Source organism: Prunus dulcis, chromosome 2 (genome assembly GCF_902201215.1).
Source record: "Prunus dulcis chromosome 2, ALMONDv2, whole genome shotgun sequence".
NCBI lineage: Eukaryota > Viridiplantae > Streptophyta > Magnoliopsida > Rosales > Rosaceae > Prunus > Prunus dulcis.
Genome location: NC_047651.1, coordinates 22,252,372 through 22,279,321, shown reverse-complemented (window position 1 = coordinate 22,279,321; position 26,950 = coordinate 22,252,372). Strand labels below are relative to the sequence as shown.

The window sequence follows — 26,950 nt, the reverse complement described above, 5'->3', positions numbered from 1 at the left end:
CCCATTCACATTTAATGTACCTTATTACTTGTTTTTCTCTTTTTACCTTTTTTTTTAATTTTAAAAAAATCTGTTTTTGATGGGGACTTGTTTATATTCACGTACCAACTATTAACCAGCCAATAAATGAACAAAGATTTGATCATTCATTGGCTTTCAATACCCACCGTCAGATAAGGCCTCTCATATATTTTTTTTTCAGCTAGGCAAAAGTTAAATGGAATGCAATGGGGGTTCGAATTGGACAAGTATAACATGAACCCATGAAGGTGTCCCTTTCTCCTTCAGTTTTTTTTGGAGGGTGATTTAATTCCATGAAGGGTGAAAGCAAAGTTTGCAGCTTTCGTCGTTAAAGTTCACTATCCAAAATGTACCATAATAATACACACCCAACCAAGAATTTATCAGCAAACAAAAGTAGAAGTAGACAATAGTTTAGTAGATTGGACAACCATCGTAAAGGGACAATAAAGCCTACCGGAATTAATAAGCCAACCACCACCAGAAGAGACATATATTCCATCTTGTTCCCAGCTATTCTATTCTTGCCCTGAATAAGGAAAGGTTTACCTGAGTCTGCAACCAAACAAACCCTTTGGTTATGGGGGGCAAATGGCGCATAGCATACCCGATGCATGTGTGATTTTCGATGACCAGAGGAAGAGGTTATGATATAACTCATATCAGTTCAAAAGTCTAAAAGTTCTCTCTGCGTATAAGCACATAACTAATATCTCTGATGCCCAGTGTCCATACAGTTCTCCCTTGATGGGGGTTCTATAAAATTGATCAGATCCAGAGAACATTGAGAGTAATTATGTATAAAAGAAAAATGATACAATACATTTCATTTATTCCTTCCGATGCCTCGAAAAAATCGTCTATCAATCCATGATCGGAGAGCCTGTGTAATGGAGAGGCTTGATCTATGGAGACAATGAATATGTGTGCCCATTTTTGGGTGACGAACAAAGAAATAATTATAGTTTCCTTAGTTTGTGAGTTATAGAAATTGAGTTTGTGCAGTACTTTTTCAGTTTCTCCAAGACAAAGATTTCCTGCCTTGTAGAAGCCACAAGGCTACTTGCATTGTAAAAAGTCGAGCTTCCAACAGAATTTTGTCTAACCAAGCACTCAACCAATGCAGGAAGGATCTCTTTTGTGATAGCTTTGCCTCAATGACTGCTTCAGAAGAAACCCTTCCAATGATCATGAATGTCTCAAGAGAAGGTACCTGCAACTGTTTGAGAAGCATTTCAGGTTCAAGGTCAAAAGTCAAAAATTAAAAGTAGAAGACAGCTCAAACTATGGAGACAATAAAAACCCTTATCGACTGAAATCCGACTCACAGGATGTGACAAAATTTGATACGACTTTAGAAAGCCATATAGTTAAACTCTGCAGCTACAAAATGGGGCACATAAATGATTGGGGTATCAAGCCAGATACATGCTCTATTCCACCCACTCACGCATTGTCAGGACGTTGACATACATCTTAGGTAGACAGCAAAAAAGGCTACAAGTACTCACAACAGCAAGTTGAAAAACAAGCTTATCTTACTATAATCAGGTTTTCCATGGTAACAGCACTAAAAAGGTAATAGCAAAGTAATACCAGAGCATTGCTAACTGATCGTAAACAATCATTTGTCTTCAGCATTAAAAGAATCACGCGTGGCAGCCTCCTCAAAAGCTCTGAGATTTGAGAGAAATACTGAGAAGCATACATCTGGCAGACAAAACATTAAGGTACGTTTAAACAGGTGAAAGTGATAAACTATCATTTAGACACCATCCACATCAACAAGAGTTTTAATTGCGAGGAGTACAAGGCTTCTCACTGAGGTTAGAACTGAATCAGCAACATTGTAACAGCATATAACTCAGGCCTCAAAAATTGCAAACATCGTGAAAGCACTGAACCCATTGCAAGAGCTCACCTGCAGTTCTGAACGGTCACTTTCGCTGCCCTGTATAACCAAATGATCAACAGCTGGGTCAATGACCCTATTCCAAGGCCTCATAGTAAGAATCCCTGCAAATAATGCATACAAATCCTCTCCAGCACCTAATTTTGCACTATTTTCTTTTATTGCATTGGCATCAGCAAAAATCAAAGCCTGCAACAATCATAACAACATAGAGAACACAGCAAAGTAAGTTGCTACAATATGGAAGCAAACTATTCCAAGAAAAGCAATGGTGTACCTTCCACAGTTTAGCATAGTTAGTTCTGGTCTCAAAGTCAAGCTCTTTATACAGACCGTGGTCTAGAAGTATCAACTGTGGTTTTTTCTTGCCTGTCCACGAGAAGGTGGGGAAAAACTATTTGAGTTGGGCATGGTCTACATAATGTTCCAAATAATAAAACAAAGCTCAATGGGCACAATATCCACCAACTGTATGAGTACAACAGAGATGTAATACACTTCACATTCAAGTCAACAACATCAGATTCTACATGGAGTTCTGAAATAATATTTCTCAGGGTTTAGAGAACATAGAGACTTGAATTTTCAACTACTGATGACCTGGCTATATTATGCTTCATACTTATGACCACAAAGTGCATCTACTTATGACAAACTATCACTATCACAGTAAGTTTTCAAAACCCAAATATGATTGAAAACACACAAATACTACCAAACAAGTTTTTTCAGCAGTATTGTAGTCATCCTCGTGATTCAGATGCTTAGCACGATAAAGATATCATGAAAGATGATATGCCAACTTGCTCTCAGAAAAGCGCAGTGGGTGTTATAATTGCATAAAAGCCAGGCTACGGTTTACTTTCGGTTGTGATCACTAAAAAGTAAAAGTAAAATAACATTACTATAAAAATTCTCAAATGATAACCTCAACAATGCAGGAGAGTCTCACCTAGAATGCTCTTTCCACTATAAGGTAGAGGACGGACTAACAAGTTGGCAGCATGTGGGTCACAATGCACAAACCCGTGTTTGAACATCATTTCTGCAAAAGTTTCACTAACCTGCATGAAGTACATCAATTCTTAGTTTCTTTTGTTGCACAACTTGGTCAGAATATATCCTCACAAGGAAAGTGAAGCACATATAATGAAAACATAAAGGGGGCACAGGAGTCCAAAACCAGCCTTTAGTGAGGGTCTATCTATTTAGCTTCAACCTTCAACAGTAGACCAAAGGATTCGAGAAAAAGGAAAAAGGAAAAAGGAAAAAAGAAAAAAGAAAAGAAACTCATAGACCCAACGTTGTGGTTCCAATGTCCTAATACCTTAATTCATTTTGCACAGTCAAATCAATTTGCACTATTATATAATATGCTGTTGTAGTCAACTGATGATGAAAGGGATCTTTAAGAAGCAAATGTAATTCTGAATGAAACCAAACAAATTTTTTAGAAAACATGATTGTCTAAATATAGATTGTCAGAATTTGACATGAAGCTCATGGACTTACTAATCTTGCAACTTCATCAGGTTGAATTCCAAGTCTTTTAATGGTCTTCACATCATTTACTTCTGCGCCATCCATAAATTCCATGGTTAACAACTTTGAGGTACTTAGATTCCAATACACCTTTGGTGCATATACATAAGCTGCAATATGAGGAGAAAGCTTCTGAAAGTTTTCCAAGCATTTCTCACTGTTCTGGGCCTCGTTTATGAAATCTAGTTCCTGATTGCCACAATCACATATGATCAAATGTCAAGAAAGCTACTGAAAATACTAGGTAACACATATTTGTAGTGATAGAGTACTACTTCATGGTTAAGATGAGGTCCAAAGTCCACATGTTTTCTCGATCACTGGCATATTAAGAAAATACGTTTTGTGCCAATAGAAACTTATGAACATATAAACATTTTAGACTAATAGACACATAATGTGGACAGATTTCTACAAGTTTACAAAGAATCCAATCAAGGGTGAGAGATATTTATGCAACTTGCCTTTGGTAAGCTTTCACGCATCTCATCAATCAACCACCTGTTCATGAAAGTAGGAATTAAAAAACAGCAACAATTACCACAAAATCTTTCATTTCTAAGCATGTAAACAAGATCTATGCTTTGTCAGCAAGTCGAACATGGTAACATTTTCATTAATAAGAAACTAGTCAAGACAATTAACAGGTATGAAAGCTTTGGCAGAACTACCTGTAATCAAAAGAAGGGAAAATCCAGTGTAGGGTGTTCACAATAAAATCCACAGTAGCACAGTCTGCAGCTGCAGTATCTGTCATGTGAGTGTGCTGAACCTAAAAGTTGAAAATTATTTGGACAGAGAAAGGAAACTCTAATAAGAAAGATGCATGTTTTAAAATTTTGAATAAATCTGAATGACTACTTGGTTGCACCTAGTAGTAAAAACCCTTATTTGAGTTAAAATTGACAACTGGGACCTTCACAGCCACTTTTTTGCCATCATGATTGCGAGCAACATGGACTTGTGCAAGGGAAGCACTTGCTATTGGAACAGGATCAAATTCAGCAAAAATCTGCATTCAAAAGGCTTATCTCAGAACACGAACAAAACCTCTGTGAAAATTCATCAAAGCGAAAACTATTGAAATTCATCAAAGCAAAAAATTATCAAGTAGCTGATAGGGAATTGAGCATTTAAGAGAGCTTAAACAGCATGTTTGCACGTATGGGATACTAAGATAAACACGTACAACCAAGATTACATACTTTATCAGGCGTATCTCCAAGCTCTTTCTTGACGACCTCACACACTTGTTCGTATGAAGAAACTGGACATTTGTTCAACATGGAATCCCTCATTGTCTGTACATACTCTTGGGGTACCAAGTATTCCTGTATAATATTGAATCAACACAATAACCAATCAGCTTCAATTGCTTTCAATCAAGACATACTGTTCTGATGAGAATTAAGCTAGCTCTACCCTAGCTCATTTCATATTCAACATAAAACACATAATTACAGTAGTTACATTTCCATTTTCTGTATATATAACAAACAGAGCATATTTCTTCAAAAATTTGAAAGCATACCAGCTGTCCAAGGTGTTGACCGAGCTTGATATATATGCCTCCATTGCTGAAACATAATTCTTGAAGTTTACGTGCAGACCTCAGGTGAACTTCATGCTTAGTTTTTTCCCTCTCACTGCTTCCTTCAGGCAGTCCCCACAGTGAATACTCATAATCTAAACACAAAGAAATCTGAAACTCAATTAGAATCTAATTTTCACTTAAATTTAATGAATCTGATGCAACTAACTTTAAAACAACACAAAAATTCAGAATTAAGCTAAAGTTAAGGCTAAGGCTTTCCACAAAAAGAAAGTTAAAGCTAAGGCACATAATGCTCGACTGACTGTAATGCTAGAAGGACGACGTATTGTGAACCCTAAACGCTAATATTGAGCATTGCTTGAAGGAAATGGAGAGTTTATGGGGTGAAGTGAGAGTACCGAAGGCGATGGCAGTGGCTGTCATGGCGTCGCGAATAAGGCGAGGGGGAACGGTTGCGTAGAGCTTCAAAGTCATGGAGGGGTCGTCGGAGGTGGCGACGTTCGCCGCCGCTCCGCCGCCGATGAGCGCGGTCGCCGACAGAGCGAGCTTCGTTCGAGCGCCCCATAAGGATCGCGTGGCCATGTCGTTGGGCACGTCGCGCTGCAAAAAGAGGCGAAGGCCGCGAGGGAAATTAATAGAATATAGAAGGTTCGCAACGGTGACGTTTGTTATAAACGGGTTGGGTTGCGTATAAGATTTAAAATTGAATTTGGGCCGATCTTGGTTTATAGACAGCCCAAGTGAAATTCTGAGTTTAGAAGGACATGTCATATAGCATTAACTGGCTCCTTAAGGAAGGAAAAATAATGTATCCTACGGCGGTTTAAGAGTTTTTGGGGTACTCTTCTCTTACAAGCCCCTTTTTATGGATGAATTCTACTCATAGGCTCTTAATAATTGGATATGAGTTGGGTTTCACTACGCAATTGGGCTCGACTTCACATAAAATGGCGACCTACAGGCTAGATTAAAATGATCGGTATTCTGTATTGGCATAATGTCACTAGTAGATGAGTTCGTGTTAAAGGAAGGAATGGGCTTACCATCGGGCCAATATCGATAGAGTGGGTCAAAAAAAACGTTGGGTACGAAAGCATGGTTGAATGTTAGGATTCAATATCCTACATTGAAAAAATAACATATCGTATAGCGATTTAAGAGCTCTTAAATACCTTCCTTTATTAGTTAATTTTTAAGGGAAAGTTCTACTCATGGGCTCTAAACAATTGATATAGAAGAATGAGTCAGTATTTTCCATTGATTTATAAGTTTGGGAAAATAAAAAGAATTCTATTTCCATCCAAGTGTTTTTTGGATATCCACCCCCAACTTGTTTTTTGGATATCCAAATTTATCAACTCTCAATCTTCGTCAGTTTGATGAAGAGTGCTTAGGCATCTTTAAAAACATTACACACCCCATTATTTGCTTTGAAAACACCTTCCCTCCAAAATTATTGCAGACCCCTTTGTGAATGACAAAAGGGCATGACAGAGCCAGCCAGGCTTGTCTTTTTTCCATTCTTATCTTTGCCATCGTATTTTAAAATCTTTAAAATAAAAGGAAGGATTATATAACCCAAAAAACCATTGACAACAGGCCACATATTTCCTGACTCATGCGTGACCTAATCCCTCCCCGACTCTCTGTGTCCATTATAATATTTTACGCAACACGTTCATATCCACACTCAAAATTCGTGTCCATCGCTCCATGCGTACACCTTTCCACACTAAAATAACGGCAAATAATCAAGAAAATGGTAAATTGGGCGACATGCCACATCCCGCCTTTGCTTTTTCTAGAAAATGTCTTTAATATTTTTTATTATTATTATTATTATTATAAACTAATTTAACTTAACATCCCATCCAAATAAAAAATTTCCGCGTGCTGTACGCGTATGTGCATAAATATGACCCCATTCTGTATTAAGCCAAGGGCCACACCTCATTTTTCTAGAGGGGGACGTGCTTTTCATTCTTTTTTGCGTGTTTGTAGACAACTCCGAGGCTGGTACGTGTTTGGCCAATGTCACCAATTAATTACCAATGTGAATAAATATCTACAAAAGTCAATCTCAATATTCTGGAACAAGTGTAGGGGTAAATTTACGTTCATTACGCTCGCAATACATAATTATTAAATTTCACGTAAGTAATAGACGCTAACAAAACCCGTATCACGAAAATACCTCATTGGACAGTCACAATGTGAAAAACTTAAAAGAAGTATTGGTTTGGGCTTTTGGCTGAGAATATTTCAGATGCGTACAAAGTCAATCTTACTGGTGTTGTTTATGGTATCATTTGTATGTAAGCTACCTATGATTAATGCCTGCCTTGTGATTCCTCCGGAACAATGTTTGATGTGATCTGTCTCTCTCTCTCGGTCATTGTAATAGTGGCAGTACATTTCAATTTCCAATCTCATAGGGTGGGAAGGTCCCCCTTTTGTTTCGTAGTGCACAAACGCGGATTTTCGTGGAATCGGATTTCAAACGTTGTCGTGTCCCATGCATTTTTATGAAATGTCTTCTAGAAACCTACAAACTAGTTATGTAGCCAACCGACAAATAATAACTCAAGTCCGAAGGAAATTCCAATGATGCGGTAACGTGTGATAATATAGGTGAATATAAAATTTATATATGGTACAAAAATTAGTGATGAAGATCAATATTTTTAAAAAGGACCAGTATAGGATTAAGAAAAAATAAAAATAAAAATGATGGTTGACGAGGGAAAGAATAGTGGTTGATGGAATTAAGGAATGGTGGTTAGATTAAAAAACAAATGATAATGATATTTTCTTTAATGTACTATTTAAATGGCCATGCCAAACAATGGCATTTTCAACATTACAACGCTACAAAATAGAGTATAATAAGAAAAATTTAGCACAAAATTTATGATTAAGCACCAAATGTCGCACTACCAAGTTGTTTTCACGGGCCACACCCACATGATGTCGTTCTAGAATCTAGCCATTGATTTTCTGCCATTTGACTCAATATCTCCAACCAAAGGCGGCTCCAAATACCAAATGCCCATATATATATATATATATATATTCTAGTCATACTTGACCACTTCCCCTTCGACAACCCCAACCAAACCAGACCAACACACTTGGATGATTCATAAATATGAAGCAACGGTTTACGCTTTTGACCAAAAAAAAAAAACTAAATTAAGGCTGCTTCCACCAAGCAAAAGCCAGATTTGTTTCCTTTAAATTTTGCTCTTACGTAAAAGTGGTTTGGTCCTTATCCAGTATTCATATATATATATTTGACCACCACATCTAATCCATGTGAAAAGCAGTGACGTAGTTTAATTTAATTTTCTTTTGACTAGTTGGAGGAGCAGACTGCGGCATGAGAGTGGTTTTAACGCGATCCCACGCAATCAAAAGGTCACTTAAGATTTGTTCTATCAGGGAGAGAGAGGTGCGATGATGCCAAGATGAAGGTGTTTAATCTGGTACTTTTAAATTGGATACCCTTTTTGCAGTATATATATATTAAACAGTTGTGATCGTTCACATATATATTTACTCTGAATTTCTTATTCACAGTATGATAATATAATAAGTTTTACTCTCACTAATTTTAACAATGTCTAAACTCGTACTCCAAATTAATTTAAGGTTAGGTTGCAATTAACACTAGCTTGTTTGTGTTTTGTGCCACATTACAAATTAAGATTTGTTTTTGTTTTAGTGCTTTTCATTACATTTTGGTGCAGAATATAGTTAGTTGCAAATCACTGTTGTGCCATATGCTGATTAGACTGACTGAAACTTCAAATTTCAACTTCAATTCCCAAAACAAATGTCAAGATTCAGAGAACAAAGAACACTGTTTCTGCATGTGGTAAAATACCAGTCAACAAACTGACCTACCTAAATATAGCCACTCACCTCACTTACCACCAGGGTCCCAATATAAAATCAAATTTCAAAAAAAGCACACGTTGCTATTGGTGTTGGGTTGCTCTCAAATATTAGGCAAGACACCGTTGATAAACAAATCTTTATAATCTTAAAAAACAAAAAAGCAAACAAAGCTCGAAGCTGGCATGTGTTTCATTCATAACGCAAAGCTGCTGGGCAGCTGAAGCAAGTTGGCCTTATTTACAAACAGCTGGAGGACAAAAATTCGGTTCATCTCGGTGGCTTCTCCAAATTGCAGGCCATTATTTACAGAATATACTTTACTAGCCGTTGGCTGAGGAATCTCATAAGTCATCACCAACCACGCCACCGCAGAGGCACTCAAATAGTACTGACTGCATCTGCATATAGCTAGATTAGGTGCATGATTGTTGGCAATGGATATTAGGGTTTTTTTGAATTTATTTACCGAAGTTCCTAATGCCAACGTGACATTGCATATTTTATTGCTCAATTTGCCTAACTTTTGCAGGAGAGATTAATTAGATTGATTTATTATATATATATATATATATTTTTTTTTGGGGGGTTAAAGATGGGATTGGTTTATTATCAGCATGACCCAACTACCAAATATTCTAACCACAACGTTAGAAAATAAATATACAATTGTAAAGAATTTAGCCCCCAAATATACACAAACCAAATATTTTTAAACTCCCTCCCCCACGAAATTGATTCGCAAAGACAAACCTTTGCATGTGGTCACATGCCTTTGAATCGGTCGGTTCCACCATACCCGGTTCATTGATTTGGAGTTCTTTAAAATTTCAAGGGCATAGTGTAGTGAACACAATTGTTTGCAAAATAAAAAAGGTAATATACAATGTGGGTTAGTGGCACTGGCTAGCCCATTAGATAAGATTCATGTACTTTGTACACCCTAAATCCTTATGGACAATGACCCAACAAGAGACATTTGTCAACACACTTAAGTATATAGTTATGTTAGGATTAGTAACGCATGCGAGCATTGAGGATTCTTAATCGTTGATATATATGTAAAGCTCATAATACATCAGAGATTAATTATGATAAAATTATTGTATACATGCACACACGTAAACACAGGTCGAACATTTGCAATGCATCCACGATCAGAATTCGCTCATCCATATGTGGAAGACTGACCGTGGCAAAACATGCACGCGAGCACATATGATCATTCCTTACTGAATAAGGATTAAAAAGATGTCGTTGATTGTCGTTACAAAGCATTTAGGTATTGCCGTTAACTTTGTGATGAAAAAATGAGAGAGAGGGCGACTCCTCTATTTGACCGGAAACTTGCGCGTATAAACTTCCAAGAGTCTCTTCGTCATCACTTCTTCAGGAAGCCAAGTCCAGTCAAAACTTTACACCTCAGGCCTGCACCTTCCAAAGTCCAAATCCAAAGCTCTTATTGCTTAATTTTCTTCTTCTCCTTCCTACCCCTTTTAATTAGCTTCCCTGTTTCCCCTTCTTCTTTAACCCTGTATATGCACACAGAGGGCCAATAGCCTCCAAATTCATCATACCCAGAAAGCGAAATTGAAAATCAAGACATGGGGTTTTCATCAAAAGAAGAGAAATCGAAAAGGGTGTTGAGGGGTGTAAAGACACTGTTTTTTTTAATCACCATGTTGATTTCTCTGCTTCTGTTTTCGGCTCCGCTTCTTCTTGTTATTGCTGATACTCTTCTCCCTTCGGCTATTCTATCCGCCTCTTCTTCTTCTTCTTTGATCTCTTTGGAAGCTCTCTCTTCCCATTTCACTAACTACGACTTTCGGTACTCTCTTGTTGATATTCCGCTCATCTCCATTATAAGATCAGCTGTCATATTCTGTAAGTGTTCATAGCTTGGCAGCACTTGTTTTCCTTCCAATTTCTGTGCACAAAACCTGTTCATATGTAAAGTTTATGTCTTTGGACCAACTAAGTCTTATTTAGTTCAACTAATCAGATTCTAATAGAATGAATTGAATTGGGTCTGCAGGCGTTTACAGCTTCTGTGACGGGCCAAGGCTTTCACATGGACCATATTTGGGGATCACAACCATGTGTTCTCTGCTATCTCTGGTGTTTGTTTCATTGAAGGCTTCTTATGTGTTTGGTGCTTCTGGTGTGGAAAGAGCAGAGTATGTAAGAGCAACCGAAGTAGCTTTGTTCATCTGCTCACTGGTTTTGGCTGTTGGGCATATTTTTGTGGCATATAGAACAAGTTGCAGAGAAAGAAGGAAGCTTTGGGTTTACAAAATTGATATTGAAGCTGTAAGTCTTTGCTCTCCTTTTCTCATATGAAATCGTATCAGTTTGGAATTTGGTTTTTTCACTTTAATTGGAAGATATCGAAATACTTAACTCAAGGGGCAAATTTATGTTCCCACCTAGTTGTTTTTAATCTTGCAACAAAGGAAAAAAAATTAGTAGAATCACTCGCAAAATTATATTACATCACAAATCATACCTTTTTAGTAAATTAAGATGTTTGAGGTTCAACCACTACCACCACAGAAATTTTACTAAGAAGTTTCATTCTTTAATTGCTGACCACGAAAGGGTTGAATGATAAATTTATAATCTTCTGGAAGGTCAACATTTTTATATTTTTTTCTTCTTCTTAACATTGAAAACGTTTAGGATGCTTCTTTGTTACCAGAATGCTGCTTTTTGTCTATAATCCTTGCATTTTCCATGTTTGATTTTATTTTATATATATATATATGGATTTCGAGACTCTACATCATTTAGAATCGGTTTATTTTTCTGCATTTCGCTTCATCAAAACCGAAACCTCATGGATTTTTGTGAAAACACAATTTTTTCTTTTTATTTTGTTTACTTCTCTTTGTCAAAATATGTCACTACGTTCTATATTCGAGGAATCCGTGATGGGTGGCCGTTTTCAGAGATGGGCAGCTTGCTTTTTATATTTGAGTTTGTTGACCACATGCCATTCATTTGCAGCAACTCTGCCACATATTTTGTCATATCAGAATAAACAGCTTTCTGCCATGAGATTGAGAATCTTCCCACCTTCATGTGCATTCAAACCTTGCTTTTTGGACAAGCCCCATATTTATACAAAATGAAACTGCAAACAGTTGATGATTTGTCAAATGCTGATGTCAACAATGTCATGTGTGTGCAGGTTTCAGCTTGTAAAAATGGGTTCCCTAGATATCAGAAGCTCCTTCAAGAAGAAAGAGTGAAGTGAACAATCATACTTGAACGACATGAAGCAAATTTTGGCCTACCAGAGTCTTAAGGGTCATTTATTTACAGGTAATTTTTATTAAGGCTCCTGAAACAGATTAATTTCCATTTCTGTAATTTGTGCTCATTGCTCATCAATTTGGTTTTTTCTTTTTTTGGGTGCAGATTTATTAAGACGAATCAGTAGTGCAAGGCATAGCTTCAGCCCCTTAAAACGACATGCCGTATGCCACATACTACATGTTGTAAACTGGTGGTTGTGTATATATCATTCATTATAGAGAGTATAGATAGAGGCTACCATTGCGGCAAATACGGTCTTTTTTTCTTCTTCTCTGTATTCATCAATTGTACAGTTGAAATTTGTATGGAAAAGGTGTAATACCTTAAGCAACTAGCCAAAGGTTAAGCTTTTGTGAACTTTTGCTTGAAACCAATGAAATCGGATGTGCTCACTGCTCCTATACATTGCATCAAATTAGCATATTTGGTCATTACATGCGGGGTGGAATTGCGGGGGATCCACACACATGAATTTCGCAATCCTCGAATTCAATTCCCCTAACAAAGTTAGACCACCGTAAATTTGACACATATTTTCTTTTCGTTTTTCAATGTGTTTCATGCTTGCTTGGTTGACACAATTTTTTTAAACAAGAAATAAAATTACAAGGAGGATGGTCTAAAGATTTCAATATTCTTATTGTGTGGACTCCACTTGCATTTCTATTCCTTTATGTAGAGTAAACACATGAGTAATTTATAATCGGAATCCAACTTTGTTATGGAAAGTCATCATTAATGCGTGAAGTTGTCATTAGATATATATAAATATATATTTGTATTTATATACAAATAATATTAGGAGAAAGAATCAAACATAAGACTTTGAGTGCATAAATAAACGTTCTTAGACCTATTGCATTTGTCAAAATATCTATTTTATACGCGGGTATAAAACAGCAACCACCGTTCATCATGTCCATAAAACTGTGATAAGCCCATGACATCAACCAAAACCCTTTTTGGCAATAATAGAAAGCAAAAACGAATGCTGAATCGGCATGTATTATGTTTGTGTCGTTTGTTCTGCATAGAAAACATTTCTAAATACCACGTTTGTGTCGCTCGCGGCTCTTGTGGTGGGTGCGTTGTTAAAACGCAAAGCGCTTCTATATTTCCCTCCACGCGCAAAATCAATCGCATCGCATGGTCCAATTTGAAAAACAAGACCTTCGGGACAAACAAAAACCAAAAGCCAATTAAAGAAAAACATAAAACTCAAAAGCAACGAAACGACGTCGTCCTCCACTCTCGCATTTTCTGAAAGGGAAGGGGTGTAAAAAGAAGAAGAGCCTCCGCAACTCCAGAGCTCGAAAGAGAAAGACTCTGATAGAATGAGGTTCAGCGTCGACCTCCAGGAAGCGGAAGCGGACCCGGGGCGGTCCCCGACACCCAAAAGAGATGAAGTGGAGTGGGTCCCGTTGCAGAACCACCCGGTCTTCTCCTCCACCACCGGCCCGGTCCGCGACCCGACCGCAGCTCGACCGCTCAGAAACCTCTTGGCCTGGGACGGAGCGTCCCGGCTTTACTTCTGGGACTCCGATAAGCTCTGCCTTCACCGGATCTCCATTCGCCTCGGCGAGCCCGACCCGACTTCCGTCCTCGCTGCTTCGCCTTCTAAGGTTTCCACACTTTCCTTCATTTCTTTTTTTATAAAATTTGTTTGTTTAAAGATTGAAGGATAAGAAAGTAATTGCACTTAACTGAGCTTAGAACAGTTAGTTACCTGGCTTGGCATAGATGATAATGGAAAATGATTGTTGAAGTTGAAATTAGTATTTTTGTTGAAAATTATTCAGTGTAAAATTGATATGAAAATCTCAGAAGTGGACCAAAATTTTCAGTTATACTTATCTAGTTGAAAAGATATTGTTTAAAGAGGATTGTAACTTGTAAGATTACACATTGTTAGTTGAAGATTCTGGGATATCAGAAGTAACGGGTACTAAAATTAATGTGCGTGCCATTTAGTTTTTAAGTGCATGGTTGATAATGCCGGTAATTCAATAGGTGCTGCAAGCAGATGTAAATCCTGACTTTGCGGTTCAAAAAATCTCGATCAATAGGAATGGATCAGCGTTGCTTCTTTCTGGTTCAGGTGGTCTATGCGTTATGTATCTTTATGGGCGCACTTCCAACAAAGACAATGCAACGATTTGCAGGTATGATGGGAAAATGGCAATACCTTATGATTTTTCACTTTCATTTTAAACATGTTGTGTTAGGGTGTCTTAGAAAGCAACTTGAGTGAGGAATGACTCCAAATGATGGTGGTTTGGATCTTATTATGACATGTTCGTCTCGCTTGTTTTTATGTATTAACTCCTTTTGTAATTCCTACATTTAAAGTCTGGCATAAGGCATATATTATTTGAAAAAAAAAGGGTTTATAGTAAGGCGCAATGTATGGGGCCCCTCTTCTGTGCGTTCTCTCGCAACACTAAGATTTATTTTGTTCTTCCCCTCGCAAACTTCTCAATCTGATTTTTTATTTTAGATTTCGATGATAAGTTTGTGCTTATTATTCAAATACTTGCCCTGGAAATTCATGTAGTAAGCTTGTATTCCCTTGTTGAAAATGCACGCATGGATGTAATATACTTTCTTTCTTTATTGGAGATTGTGTCGCAAATTAAAAGATTTAATGTTCCGAAATAAGAGTTCTTAATGCATCTTTTTTTTAAATAAATAAAACCTTACAGGACTGTGACTGTTGGTTCACAAATCTACTTAAGTGGAAGCAATATCATACGTATTCTGCAAGTTTCATGGCACACTAACAGTGACACCCATCTGGGAATTCTTTCCTCTGATTCAGTTTTCAGGTATGAAATCCTTTTCCATTCATACATCATCAGGATAGTTTGTGTTGTAACCATAGAAACGAGTAGACATGGAAAATTATCATACAAGCAAAGGATAAAAACTTCTTAAATTGATCAATGGGTTCAAACATTGTAGATCATGTGAAGGGTTTCAATATAATGCAGTGATCACAGGAAAAGCTTGGCATGGTTTGGTTGGAAAAGAATAGGTCTGATTTGTTTCATTTTATTCTTTCTAGGCAAATTTTTTAAGTTTCAATTGGTTAGGTTTATCTTATAGAGACATCCTAGCATGTGATTTTGTAATACATGTAGGAAACATGGTTTGATCATATTTACTTCCTAAAGTTCTATTAGCTTGTAAATATGGCTTCTTAATCATGTCAGACCAAATAAAAAACCCATGTCGGAGTTCGGCAAATGTAACTCTGAATTTAATTTAATTATTCTGTTTTAAACAACTGGTGTCCTTCTGTTTATTTTTATTTACCTTCACTTTTTTGTAGAATATTTGATTTGTCTTCAGATCTTATTCAACCAGAGCAAGAATATTATCTACAGCCTGCGCAACCAGGTAGATCCAGGAATGCAACATCAATTTGCCCGGTGGACTTCTCATTTGGGAGTGATCACCTCTGGGACTCGTTTAGTGTAAGTTCATAGAAGATATGACCTTGATAAGATCTTGTATGCATGTGGGTTTTGTTCAATCACTGATGCAATAGATTGCAATGCTATTGATCATGTGTTTCTTGTAAGCGTCATTTTATGTATCCATCTGTAATCTGATTTTTCCTTGAGATAGATTGTTCTGACTCTATGGTAATATCTTGCTTGACTTTATATATTAGGATTGCCCATGGCTTATCTTTGTTTTATAATAACACTTGTTTTTAACTGTTCATCTATTATATTGCTATGCTCATTCTTATTAGGCAAATTGAGTTTTTCATTTTCACCCTCTTAACTGTTTTATCATGTAAATTACTTGATTCACATTCGTATGCTATTGTACAGGTTTTCATTTTGTTCAACGATGGTTCAGTTTACATCCTGTGTCCTATTATACCATTTGGAAGGTAATTTATTCTTCATGTCCTGTCCTTTTGTATTACATTTTGAAATGTTTAAGGCTTATAGTTTTCTTCATACGGGGAACTGCAGGTAGGGACCAAGGTATATTTAATGTGTTTAAAAGCACAAGAACCATGAGGGCAGTATGGTTTCAAGTATCATTTGGTGGGACACATGCCATTATGAACTATAAAGCTATATGCCTCAATTGTAGTCCCGTTAGGAGCATTTTTAGAAAAATTAGTTTATAGCGAAGACTTAAGTTGTCCTAATATTGTATTTTCTTTGGAATTATGTGACGTAATTTTCCTCCATCTAAATATGTATTTCTTTGTCATGTATAAGGCTGTGAAGTTCTGGTCATTTCTTTGTCCGGTATTAGACATCTGTGATAGATTAAAATTGAAGATGGTCTAGTATTATAGATTGATCGAAACCATTTGACAGATAGTCTCTTCACCTTGCATCTCTGCCCCTTTGTTTTTACCATTGATAAGCATCTTGATGTTTTCTTGGAAATTTTCATACCAGGTTGCCTGTTATATCCTAACTGATCCTTGTATTGGGTGTTGAGTGTAATTAGTTTTTCTTATTTTGTAGCAGTGCTTACAAGTGGGAATCCATAGTAGAGATCTATAATGATGCTCAGACATTTGGCCTGAAGTCAGCCAACTCAGTGGCTGTTAGTAATTCAAATCTAGCTATTTCTTGGTTGGAAGCAACATTTCCAGCAATTGCAGACCAAGAAACAGAAGGATCAGATCTATATGTGTTAAGAGCTCATCCTTATGCTTTATTTGATGCATCACTCTCACTGCAGGTACCTTTATTCTCTTACCTATAGGCATGTGGTAGTTGCTTGTGCTATATGGATGCTCCTGAGTAGTGCCCAAATCAGCAATGTCAAACAGGGCATGACATTATAATTAGCATTATGCGTTGGACATCTACAAATTGTGCACGATCTAAACATTGGAAAGTGATGTGAAACTTTTAATTATACTCATACTCATACAAAATGAGGTACCGTGATTGTTTATTGTTTGATCATATTATAGTTTTGAAAGGTTTTTTTAATAGACAATGAAGTGAAATGTGGCTACTAATTTACATGTTCTTCCTCTTGTTAGAAGATTTTCCTGCATATATGTTTGGTTGTATTGAATAATAAATCTATTCGGCTACAAAATTTGTATAATCAATTTGCCCACTTAGTATAATATATAGATTCAAAATGAACTTTAATCATTTACTACCTAGGTTTAAGCTTAATGATAATTAGAAAAATTATTTGGATTGTTTATTAGTGGTTTAAGCTTGAAATAGCTCTGTGGCAGTACTAGCTACAATTTTTTGAGAATTTTATTTTACTTGATATTTTTCCTAATTTGAGGAGTATCATTAATTTGTTAGATTTCAGTTGGCCAAGCATTACAAGTTGCGGCCCTTTATCTGTTTAAACCTCTTCAAGTATATCTGAAATAATGATTGTAGGCCAACTCTATCGCAGTGTAGGGTGTTTTATGTTGGCAATTTGTTTCTCAAAGATTGTGTTGTGTTTATTTCAATCTGTAGAAGTCCACAATATGACCTAAATTATAATTTCCTAGGGACCCCTGAGGAAAGTGTGTCGTGATGAGGATGAAGAAGGTTCAACCTTTCGGGGTGCAGAATGTGAAGGTGGAGCAGTCAGTTTTCTTTATAATTTAGTCGTCAAAGACTCGATTCTGGTGACTGCCTGGAGTGGTGGGCAATTGCAAATAGATGCTCTGGCTGATGAAATCCAACCGGTGTGGAATGTCGGCAGCCCACCTCGCCTTCGTGTTGATTCCAACGATCATATACGGGGTCTGGCAATGATTTGTGAGCCAACCCCAGGTAAGGTTTCACCTGTGAAGCTTAATCAACCTCTTGATAGCACTCTTTGGTTGGGGCACCCTCCCCCTCTGTTGAGACTGGCTATTGTGGATCTGGCTCTGCCTAGGAAAACAAAAGGTGGTTCTCTTATTATGATGTTTATTGATCCCCTCATGCCGGAAAGAATATTCACCCTTCATGATGGAGGGATAGATTCAATAGTGTTGCATTATCTCCCGTTTACAAATCAGATCAGTGGCAAGAATGAGACCATGAGAACTCCTTCTGTGCATCCTGTTCTAAGCACATGCCAGGGAGAAATCTCTTCGCAAGCTCCACTTTCTGGTTTTGTGTCACTATCAGATTCATTCGGGTGTTCATGGATTGTGGGAGTCACTGGTTCTCGAGAATGTATCGTGCTGGAGATGAAGACTTGGAACCTGTTGCTTCCTCTTCAAGTTGATATGGAGGGCAAATCTCTTCACCTGGAAGAACCAAAAGAGAAAGATATGCCAGATATGATGAGCAAAGAGCTCCTTGTTGGACCTAAGGTGGTTCTTGTTCCTCAGACCTCACCAAATGTGCGTTCTGTTTCTGCTGATTCTATTGAAGGTCGATCAATGCTTCATGATTACTTCAAGCTTTTTCATGAAAATTATGTGGAGTATGCACATAAGGTAAGAATATGCCAAGTGATTCACATACAAACCTTGTTTACTTGTGTCAAACCTACTTTCTTCTTGTGAAAATGGTTTATTTGTTATTTATATTTTTAGATAATTTTTCTGCATTTCACAAGTTGTTTACAAGTGTATGGAGCCGTGGACAGTTTTCTGCCTTTAGGAAAGGGAAGCTTTCAGCCATAGCTTGCTCACATGCAAAACATTTGCTGGTTGTAATTGCCAAATAACTTATGATACACAAGTTCTCTTCAAAGAAGAAAAAACTACATTATATAAATGATTAGCAAAACTATATGAGTTTCAGCTAGTTTGTCCCTTTATTGAAAAAAAAACCCCCACATATAGCGAATGAGCGACAATTTAAGTGAGCACAATAGCTGCTACTGCATTGCTAATTGTTGTTGATGCATGTGAGGTACCATATCTAAAGTGTCTAAGAGGTCATCCAGCACCACCAGTGTCAACAAATTGTTTCTCAACCAGGCCAGATAATCTATAAGCTTTTTGAGAGGTTAAATTTATTTTACCTTGTAAATGATTTAGAAAGAAGATGATTGGGCAATATTCTTATGTTTCCTGGATTTAGTAGTTGATATTTTACTGAATTTATGACTTTTTCCTCTTTCTAGGTTTACTTTGAACTGAAGCATCATGAACCTCTCTTGAAGAAGATAATTAATGACCAGCATGCTCGCTTAGGTGATGCACAACAGAAGCTCTTGCAAATAGAGGAGAAACAATCAAAATTGGAGAACAGGATTGACAGTGCAATCCAGCTGCACAATGTTCTGGAGGAGCGGTTGAAACGTTTGCGGAAATTGCCTGGGCCTCATAAAAAACCATTGTCCAGAGCTGAGCGAGAGTTCAAGTCTGAGCTTGGTAATGATTTCTTTTCAACAAAAAGTGCACTAATAAAAACTTTTTCAATATGAATGAGCTTGGTAGTTATGCCCTAATTCATAGGCAGTAATTATTTTTTCCTATTTTAGTGGTCCCCGAAATCATCATAATACATTTCTGCTTAGGTTACCAGTCTATACGTTTATTTTAATTTTTTTTGTTATGGCGGTTTCATATCTTGCATGGCCAGAACTGCCTGTTCACTTTTGACATACATTTTTATTGCTAAGCAGACCTCTTTTCCGGAGTTGAGTTGGACGCATTACATTCTTCCGTGAACGCTTTAACTGCAAGGTTGAGAAGGCACGCAGAGTCGCCAAAGGGCAATACATCAAACCAACAAAGGCTGATATCAAGGAGGAAAGATCCTGTGGAAGAATCTCAAGTCTCCCAGCTGAAATCCTCACTTGAGAAACTTTCACTGGTCAATAGTGTGAATTCAAAAAAGGTTAAGCTTGTTGAATCTGCATTAAGAAGTCGGGAAAGCAGCAGATCCTGAGACCTACTTTGTGTTTGAATCTGTTATTGAATTATGGTTACTCGGATGGATGCAAGTTTTGAACCTGTGGCAGGGCACATTCTATCTGCCTCTCTATTAGAGGGTGTGGCATTTTGAAGGGTATCGCCAGTCAAATGTTCGACCAGGGCCACCATCCACTGTGGTTTGCTGGTATGCTAGTAGTGGCAGATGCTCTGATTGTAGTGTACAGAAGCCCTTTAGTTTTCTAGGATGTGTTTTACTGTATTTTCTTATTGCTCAATGGTTTCTTACTGAATTCTGATTCCTTGAACTTCTTTCTGATGGTATATGTTTAATCTACCAAACGATAACAATCTTCAAACATTATTGAATATGTTCATAACCTGCTTTATCAGCATCTTTTTTTTTCCTTTCTATTTTAATAATCATGGCTTCATTTCTGTTTGGAACATCAAACTTGTTTATTTCAATGGCATGGCATTTGGGTTTTGCAGTGATCAAATTTTTTAGATAGCAGCAACATGCATTGATCTGCGCTGAAAATTCTATGCATTGGTAGGTAGGTCCCGCCGTTTGTGATCAATGTTTCGGAATATGGGCCCACACAAAAACACACTTTGGGGTTTGGGGCTGAATATGAATGCCAAAAGCTGGGCCTTCCTGATGAAGCAAGCAAAAGAAACATAGAAGAAGATGGAGCAGTTTTTTCTGTCTTGGTGGTGGAGGAGGATATTGAGGGGCTCGAGGATGAAAAAGAACGGTGGAGGACTTATTTCAGGACCAAGGCCAACGTGCTATGCGGCTAATCGGAGTTGGAAATTGGATATTTTATTATTTATCAAAAAAGCTTTTGCCAAGTTTCATGCATAAATAAATGCTGTGTTTGGAAACAGTGATAGTAGCCCCTTCAATGGTCAAAAGCACACCCTACAAAATCTGCAAAAATCTGCTCAACTTTTTCCAACAAAATTAATTAATTAATTAATGAAACTAATCTTCCAATTAATTAATTAATTAATTTCATCTTATTGCTCTGGAGATCAAAGGTTATTACAGCACTTGCACTAGATTTACTGTCTGAGTTACTGTTTACATGGTGGCCCAGACCCATAATTCCTGCGCTGCACATTGATAGGGTACCTCTTCTGCGTCCTTGTGGTTGGAAAGAACACCAACTTATCGTCCTCGGCAGGAACCCAACTGCCATAATTAACATCAACAATTAGCATAAGCTCTATTTATTTATGCATAAATATCAGATTAATTAAGATTAATGCAAACCTGAAACGGGTGATTAAGTGGTGAAGGAAAACTGAGAGTTCTACTCTAGCAAGCTCATAACCAGGGCAAAGCCTAGGCCCTCCTCCAAATGGCGTGAACACATTTGCTGGGCTTGTGCTTGCTCCTGAATTGTTCTGTATTTTCATTTTTAATCACCAATTAGAAAATAATTATAATAATTAAAGAAAACATAATAATAATTACGAAGACACGGGAATTAAATTAACTAGTACCTGCCACCTCCACGGATTAAAAGTGCGAGCGTCCTTGAAATGATCTTGGTCTAGATGTACAGCACGAAATGATGCAAAAACCTTCCACCCTTTTGGAATTGTATAGCCTGTTTCGATATTTTCGACCAATTATTAATACTTTGTGAGTTGAATTTAATTGTCGTAGGGTACATGTTTTGTGGTTGTTGGTAAACATTAGCTTGACAAATTCATTAAACTAGTACGATAATTCATTGATGCTGTGTGGTGTGGAAGAAGTTGTTACCTTTGATGTGGACGTCTGTCATTGCCCGCCTAAACACCCCGCTAATTATGTTTGCAACCCGCAATGTCTCGTTGACAACCTAAACACAAACAAAACATGAAAATGAATCAATTTTTTAAGATTTGTATTTATTTAACTTAATTGAATGGGATTCAATTCATCTGTGTCTACGCGTATATAGATGATTGGTAACTGTTAATTCAAGTAAGTTTCATAGTTGTACATCAACCTTTGACATTCACTCACACACACATAACTGTCTTGTAAATTAACAATACTTACGCATTGAGTGAATGGCATTGACTTGTAATCACTCCATTCCAGAGTCTTTGACGACTTCTTTTTTGCCCTAATTTGGTCATGTTCCTCCTGCAATGAACAGTTAAAAAAAAAACCATTACCATTTGATTCAGAGTCAAAGACAATCCAACGGTGACGCTTGAAGCATCGCGTGTGTGCAGCACAAACAACAAAAACAATCCTAGGAATCGAAGAGGGTACACTCTCTAAGGGTGCTGAATACATTGACATCACCTACCCCTCTTTGCACCGTCGGATTTTTTAAAGGTCCTAGAAATCAGAACTACACGATTCCCAAGGACCCAGCTTTGGGACCTTCGGGTCCAAAAGACATAAAGTAGGAAGCATGTTCAAATGACCGAAATACCCCCACCCGTTGCACGTGAAGCAAGGATAAAAACACAGAGAGAGAGAGAGGTGATGTGGTCGAAAAGACCAAATCTGATGGAAGCCTGACATTTTTTACAGGACGCCACACAGGTTCAAGCGTGCAGTTTGGAGGGAGGGCCGGCCATCATTTTGTCCGTTGGTCTTATACGAATGTTGTTCTCTCTCTCTCTCTCTCTCTCTCTCTCTCTACTCTCTACTCTCTACTCTCTGACTTTATCTTCTGTACTTTCCTCCCTCCTATTTTTGACCACCTTTCCTGATTTCCGTAGGGTCAATTTCGTCTTTCTAATATAAAATTATAGTGAGTTACTATATTAGCTATATTTTATGATAATAAAAATGACATTTTTTTAATCAACAAACATGTACAAAAACAGATATTTCTGACAAATATTCAGGCCTAACGTAAGTAAGTAATTATCAGCCGTTGATAAAAAGAGAATTCATAATTTATCAAAATCATCGATCGATCCAAATTCATGAAACGCTTCAAGAATTTAATAATGAAAATGAGGCGTATATGTGAGTTAGCGTCAGAGACAGTGACCCTGCCCGTCTTGCCCGTCTTATACCTAAATTCGAATTTCCCTCTCCGCAAATTAGAAATCCAAGATAAGCTTGTAAGACTAATAGGCCCACTGAGGGGGAAAAAAAAAGGTAAGAGAGAGAAAGAAAAGGGTGGGGAGTGTGGGCAGGAGAGTGGCACCTTGAGTTGAGCCTGGGCCAGTGGTGTCTCAGTTAAGAACTTGACGGCAAGTGTCATGATTGTTGAGGTGGTTTCGTAGCCGGCGACCAGCAAAGCAAGCAAGAAATCCACGATCTCCTCGTCGGAGAATGCGTTGTCTCCACCCAAAAGAGCACCCAACATGTCCTCTTTTCTCTCCCCTGCCTCACTCTCTTCCCTCCTCTCCCTCACTATCAACCTCAATGCCTCTGCCACCTTCGTCCTAGCCTGCAGAATCATAATAATTAATAATTAATTAAGGGTAAGTATAATTATGAATAAAAAGAAGAGGAGGAAAAATACTTTAATGGCCCTGCGGTAGGTGGTGGAAAAGAGAGGCAAAGGAACGCTGAAGAAGCCTTCAATTAGTAGGACGTACTCTTTCCGTAAACCCTCGGTCCATTCACCTGGATCAAAGCTCATTAGCTGCTTCACTGCTAGCTCAAAAGTTATCTGCACATAATTTATTAATAAAAAAAATTCATTAAATTTAATCCCAATTTCTAAAAGAACATATGGAGGCGAAAGTGACAGAATCATAAGATATTTTATATAATAAATATAGATGAAGATGTACATGTGCAGCATCTAGCATGAACATGATGACTCAAAGAGAATGATTTTGTTTTTCTAGCCGTATATACTTTTAAATGTGGTAACGTGCCCTGCATGTATGTCACCCACTAAGCCTAACTAAACCCATGGGATCCAAGTCACCTCCATTTCTCTTTGACGTCAACACACAAACTTACCCTATAAGATAGATATCACCATATATTTTTCTTTTATTTTTGCCAACATTAGAATTTAAAACGAGATTTTCTCACACACACCGTCTGTAAGTCAAGATCGTTTTACGCCAACTAATTAATAAAAAAAGCAGCGAAGATATTCTTAAAAACAAAAACGGAAAAAAACTTTGTCAAATCTCTTTTCTTTTAATTTCAAACAAGAAAAGTAAATTGGTTCAACCAACTATCTATTGGTACTTTACCAAAGAGGTTTTAAGGTGTACCCTACCTTCTTGGCCTCCTCCATGAGAAAGACCCGGTCGGTCCAGGAATCCATATTGAGCCGGATCAACCGGTCTATATCGTCCAACAGATGGTCTCTTATAATCGAAGAGTTGGCGAAGCTCATAGTGAGAGAGTGCATTCGCTTATGGAGGCTGCCTTTCATGAGCAGCAACGAGTGCTTCCCCAAAAGATTGGATATGGAGCTCGGGTAGCTACACTCGAACAGCTTCCCTTCGTTCTGCAAGATGAACCGGTTCGTCTCCGGGTCGGACGAGAACACCGTCGGCTCGCCGAACACGTGGGTGGTGAATATGGGCCCGAACCGGTTCACCCTCTCGTCGATGAACGGTTCGGGATTCTCAGTCTTGTAGGCTGAGATCAGCTGCAGAGTCTCCCCTATAAGTGGCAACCCGAGATTTCCAGGAGGCAGCCTTAGCCTCCGGCATCGAGAGTTCCTAAGGAAAACAAAAATGAAGCTAGAAAGGACAGAAATAGCCACTAGAAATGAGAAAAGGAACTCCATGGTGAATTTTAACTAGCTAGATAGAGAGATATCTCCAAGTATATATATATGAATATTTGTTTATATGTATATCTATGTATTTGAGTGTATATATATTGGTGGTGTGGTGGGTATATATAGAAATGGGAAGGAGGGGGTTATGGAGAGAGAGAGAGAGAGAGAGAGAGGTGTGATGGTGATATTAATGGAGGGGGATGGTGGGGAAGCACACGGGGGGGTATCGATAATCGAATATGGATGGATGGATCTGCTGCTAATAAATCTAAGGAGGGAAGAGAGGTGGGGGGTTTGCTGGGAAAGAAAATTAATGTCGGATATTTTCGTATCTGACAATTCTTTTTTTCTTTTCTTCCCCTTCTTTCTTTCTTTCTTTCTTTTTCATAAAACGCTTTTTTTCTCTTTCCGTCTCTCTCTAAGATAAGCGTCATGAGACTTTGTTGGGGGAAATATGGGGGGGAAGAGAGAGAGAGAGAGAGAGTAGCTGGTTTTGGTGTGCTTCATGTGGTATGGTATGGCTCGTATGAGTGAGTTGAAGTGTGCCTCTTTGGGCCGTTGGATTGGGAGACTTGATGGAGTTTTAGTAAAAAAGATGGTGGGTTAGGATGAAAACTTGGGTGGTTGTCTCTTGCCACTTGCCACTTGGGATGCTGAGTGAGTGGCAGGACAATTCACTTTTTAAAAAAAACCTCTCATTTGTCAACATCTTTTTTTTCAACAAGTATTAAACATGTTCAAATTGTGTACTTTATTATAATATTTATATTTCCTTATTAGTCACATACGCAATTTCTAAATACGGCAATACATGAATATAGTTTTTCTTCTCTAATAATTTGCATACAGTCCTCTTCCTACGATAATTAATAATATATTTTTAGATATGGAATCGTTAGACCATCCTAACCATGAGGAACGTATATAATTAATTGTGTTCATCACATGATTTTTTAATTAGTCATTAATTTGTTCATGTGGCGCACACAAATGTTAAGATATCTTATTTAGTGGTTGGGTTGGAGTATAAAATTACAAATTATATAATGCAACTTGTAAGTACACGGTGTATATATATATATATATATAGCAAATAAGATCAAAGTATATAAAGAAAGGAATAAGATCAAAGTATATATATAGCAAATAAGATCAGATTTTAATAAATATTTTAGATAAAAGAATTTCTATTTAGACTCGACTCAAATACAAGTTCAAGTTTACTTTTGAACGAATGTGAATAGTAGATCGCTAAATTAAAAGTTATGTATTTTCAACTTTACTTATATAAAAGAATCATTAATTACGTACAAGCATTTCATATCTTGCTTAAATTGAGGTTTAATGTTAGCAAAGAGAATGTCACGATCATGATTCATGCCTGCTCTGCTCAAATGCTAATCCTGAATATTTGATATATATGCATTAATGTAAAGCTAGCTTTCCCTTCATAATTGTTTTTTTCTTTCTTTCTTTCCAGGAGGAAGACTATTATACGCTGAAAATCAATCACAAAACCTCTTCCTTTTCATTGTCATTATCAAACCGAATTATGATTAGCAAAGATAGAAAACTAGAAGTCCATCCGAATTCTCCCTCCCTCTCCCAACAAGGCATGGCTGAGGGTGAAGCCAAGAGGTGGGTCGTGAGCCCCACAAATGAAGCTTCTAAAAAGAGGAAGATAATTTAAACATAGTAGCAACCGGCCGGCCACGTGTATACAAATAATGAGAAGTATGATGCAATTATAGGGTTTGGACTTTAAATATGAGGTGATGATAGCCACATTGCTCTCAATCCACATGGTCCCCATAACACAACATTAGGCTCTCTTTCTTTCACCCACTCGACAAGTCACAACCCCATAAAATAATGATCCCTATGAGAAAGAATCTCCCACTCACAACCCAACCCCTCCTTTCATATATATATATATATATATATATATATATGTATATATTGGTATATCAAGCTTTTCATGACAGAACCCCATCATCATGCATGTGTTTGTGTTGTGCCCTTCAACTTTTTTCTTTGGTTCACTTCAACTGTACGAAACCTATAATAAAACACACATTCTTCTTCAATCCCCATTCATCAATTTGATGTTAAATCAACCCTCTGACTTCTTAAATATTTCTTTGTAGTTCTCTCTCTGC

At 37.4% G+C, this 26,950-nt stretch overlaps 4 protein-coding genes across 4 annotated transcripts; 2 read left to right on the top strand and 2 right to left on the bottom strand.

Annotated features, from left to right (window-relative positions):
- Positions 1 to 669: 669 nt before the first annotated feature.
- LOC117620125 (putative ABC1 protein At2g40090) lies at positions 670 to 5,650 on the bottom strand. The gene is made up of 12 exons (XM_034350241.1): positions 5,429 to 5,650; positions 5,007 to 5,161; positions 4,681 to 4,806; positions 4,392 to 4,487; positions 4,147 to 4,247; positions 3,940 to 3,976; positions 3,446 to 3,664; positions 2,886 to 2,997; positions 2,211 to 2,302; positions 1,943 to 2,122; positions 1,618 to 1,731; positions 670 to 1,240 (listed from the first exon to the last, which is right to left on the bottom strand). The coding sequence occupies exons 1-12, from the start codon at positions 5,610 to 5,612 to the stop codon at positions 1,034 to 1,036; spliced, it is 1,623 nt and encodes a 540-aa protein (XP_034206132.1). The 5' UTR covers positions 5,613 to 5,650; the 3' UTR covers positions 670 to 1,033.
- A 4,616-nt stretch (positions 5,651 to 10,266) lies between these two features.
- Positions 10,267 to 12,646, top strand: LOC117617106. The gene is made up of 4 exons (XM_034346364.1): positions 10,267 to 10,811; positions 10,963 to 11,237; positions 12,118 to 12,251; positions 12,348 to 12,646. The coding sequence occupies exons 1-3, from the start codon at positions 10,532 to 10,534 to the stop codon at positions 12,181 to 12,183; spliced, it is 621 nt and encodes a 206-aa protein (XP_034202255.1). The 5' UTR covers positions 10,267 to 10,531; the 3' UTR covers positions 12,184 to 12,251; positions 12,348 to 12,646.
- A 637-nt stretch (positions 12,647 to 13,283) lies between these two features.
- LOC117617355 (nuclear pore complex protein NUP88) lies at positions 13,284 to 20,462 on the top strand. Its single transcript, XM_034346689.1, has 9 exons — positions 13,284 to 13,867; positions 14,256 to 14,407; positions 14,948 to 15,070; positions 15,577 to 15,721; positions 16,088 to 16,149; positions 16,748 to 16,964; positions 17,755 to 18,678; positions 19,314 to 19,563; positions 19,818 to 20,462. The coding sequence occupies exons 1-9, from the start codon at positions 13,580 to 13,582 to the stop codon at positions 20,081 to 20,083; spliced, it is 2,427 nt and encodes an 808-aa protein (XP_034202580.1). The 5' UTR covers positions 13,284 to 13,579; the 3' UTR covers positions 20,084 to 20,462.
- A 601-nt stretch (positions 20,463 to 21,063) lies between these two features.
- LOC117617356 (cytochrome P450 90A1) lies at positions 21,064 to 25,229 on the bottom strand. The gene is made up of 8 exons (XM_034346690.1): positions 24,279 to 25,229; positions 23,562 to 23,711; positions 23,241 to 23,486; positions 22,127 to 22,213; positions 21,845 to 21,923; positions 21,580 to 21,686; positions 21,347 to 21,480; positions 21,064 to 21,265 (listed from the first exon to the last, which is right to left on the bottom strand). Exons 1-8 carry the CDS (start codon positions 24,795 to 24,797, stop codon positions 21,148 to 21,150), a joined length of 1,440 nt encoding a protein of 479 aa, XP_034202581.1. The 5' UTR covers positions 24,798 to 25,229; the 3' UTR covers positions 21,064 to 21,147.
- Positions 25,230 to 26,950: the final 1,721 nt, after the last annotated feature.

Bases quoted from the DNA above. Each gene is read 5' to 3' on its own strand.
- LOC117620125 (XM_034350241.1), bottom strand. From the start codon at position 5,612: ATGGCCACGCGATCCTTATGGGGCGCTCGAACGAAGCTCGCTCTGTCG. The intron at 3,977-4,146 runs GTAGTTCTGCCA...TTTCATGAACAG, and splicing joins TTCCCTTCTTTTGATTACAG to GTGGTTGATTGATGAGATGC. The intron at 2,998-3,445 runs GTAAGTCCATGA...TACTTCATGCAG, and splicing joins CTGATGAAGTTGCAAGATTA to GTTAGTGAAACTTTTGCAGA.
- LOC117617106 (XM_034346364.1), top strand. From the start codon at position 10,532: ATGGGGTTTTCATCAAAAGAAGAGAAATCGAAAAGGGTGTTGAGGGGT. The intron at 10,812-10,962 runs GTAAGTGTTCAT...TTGGGTCTGCAG, and splicing joins AAGATCAGCTGTCATATTCT to GCGTTTACAGCTTCTGTGAC. The intron at 11,238-12,117 runs GTAAGTCTTTGC...ATGTGTGTGCAG, and splicing joins ACAAAATTGATATTGAAGCT to GTTTCAGCTTGTAAAAATGG.
- LOC117617355 (XM_034346689.1), top strand. From the start codon at position 13,580: ATGAGGTTCAGCGTCGACCTCCAGGAAGCGGAAGCGGACCCGGGGCGG. The intron at 15,722-16,087 runs GTAAGTTCATAG...GCTATTGTACAG, and splicing joins ACCTCTGGGACTCGTTTAGT to GTTTTCATTTTGTTCAACGA. The intron at 18,679-19,313 runs GTAAGAATATGC...TCCTCTTTCTAG, and splicing joins ATGTGGAGTATGCACATAAG to GTTTACTTTGAACTGAAGCA.
- LOC117617356 (XM_034346690.1), bottom strand. From the start codon at position 24,797: ATGGAGTTCCTTTTCTCATTTCTAGTGGCTATTTCTGTCCTTTCTAGC. The intron at 22,214-23,240 runs GTGCCACTCTCC...TGTTCATTGCAG, and splicing joins TGGCCCAGGCTCAACTCAAG to GAGGAACATGACCAAATTAG. The intron at 21,687-21,844 runs GTAACAACTTCT...ATATCGAAACAG, and splicing joins GACAGACGTCCACATCAAAG to GCTATACAATTCCAAAAGGG.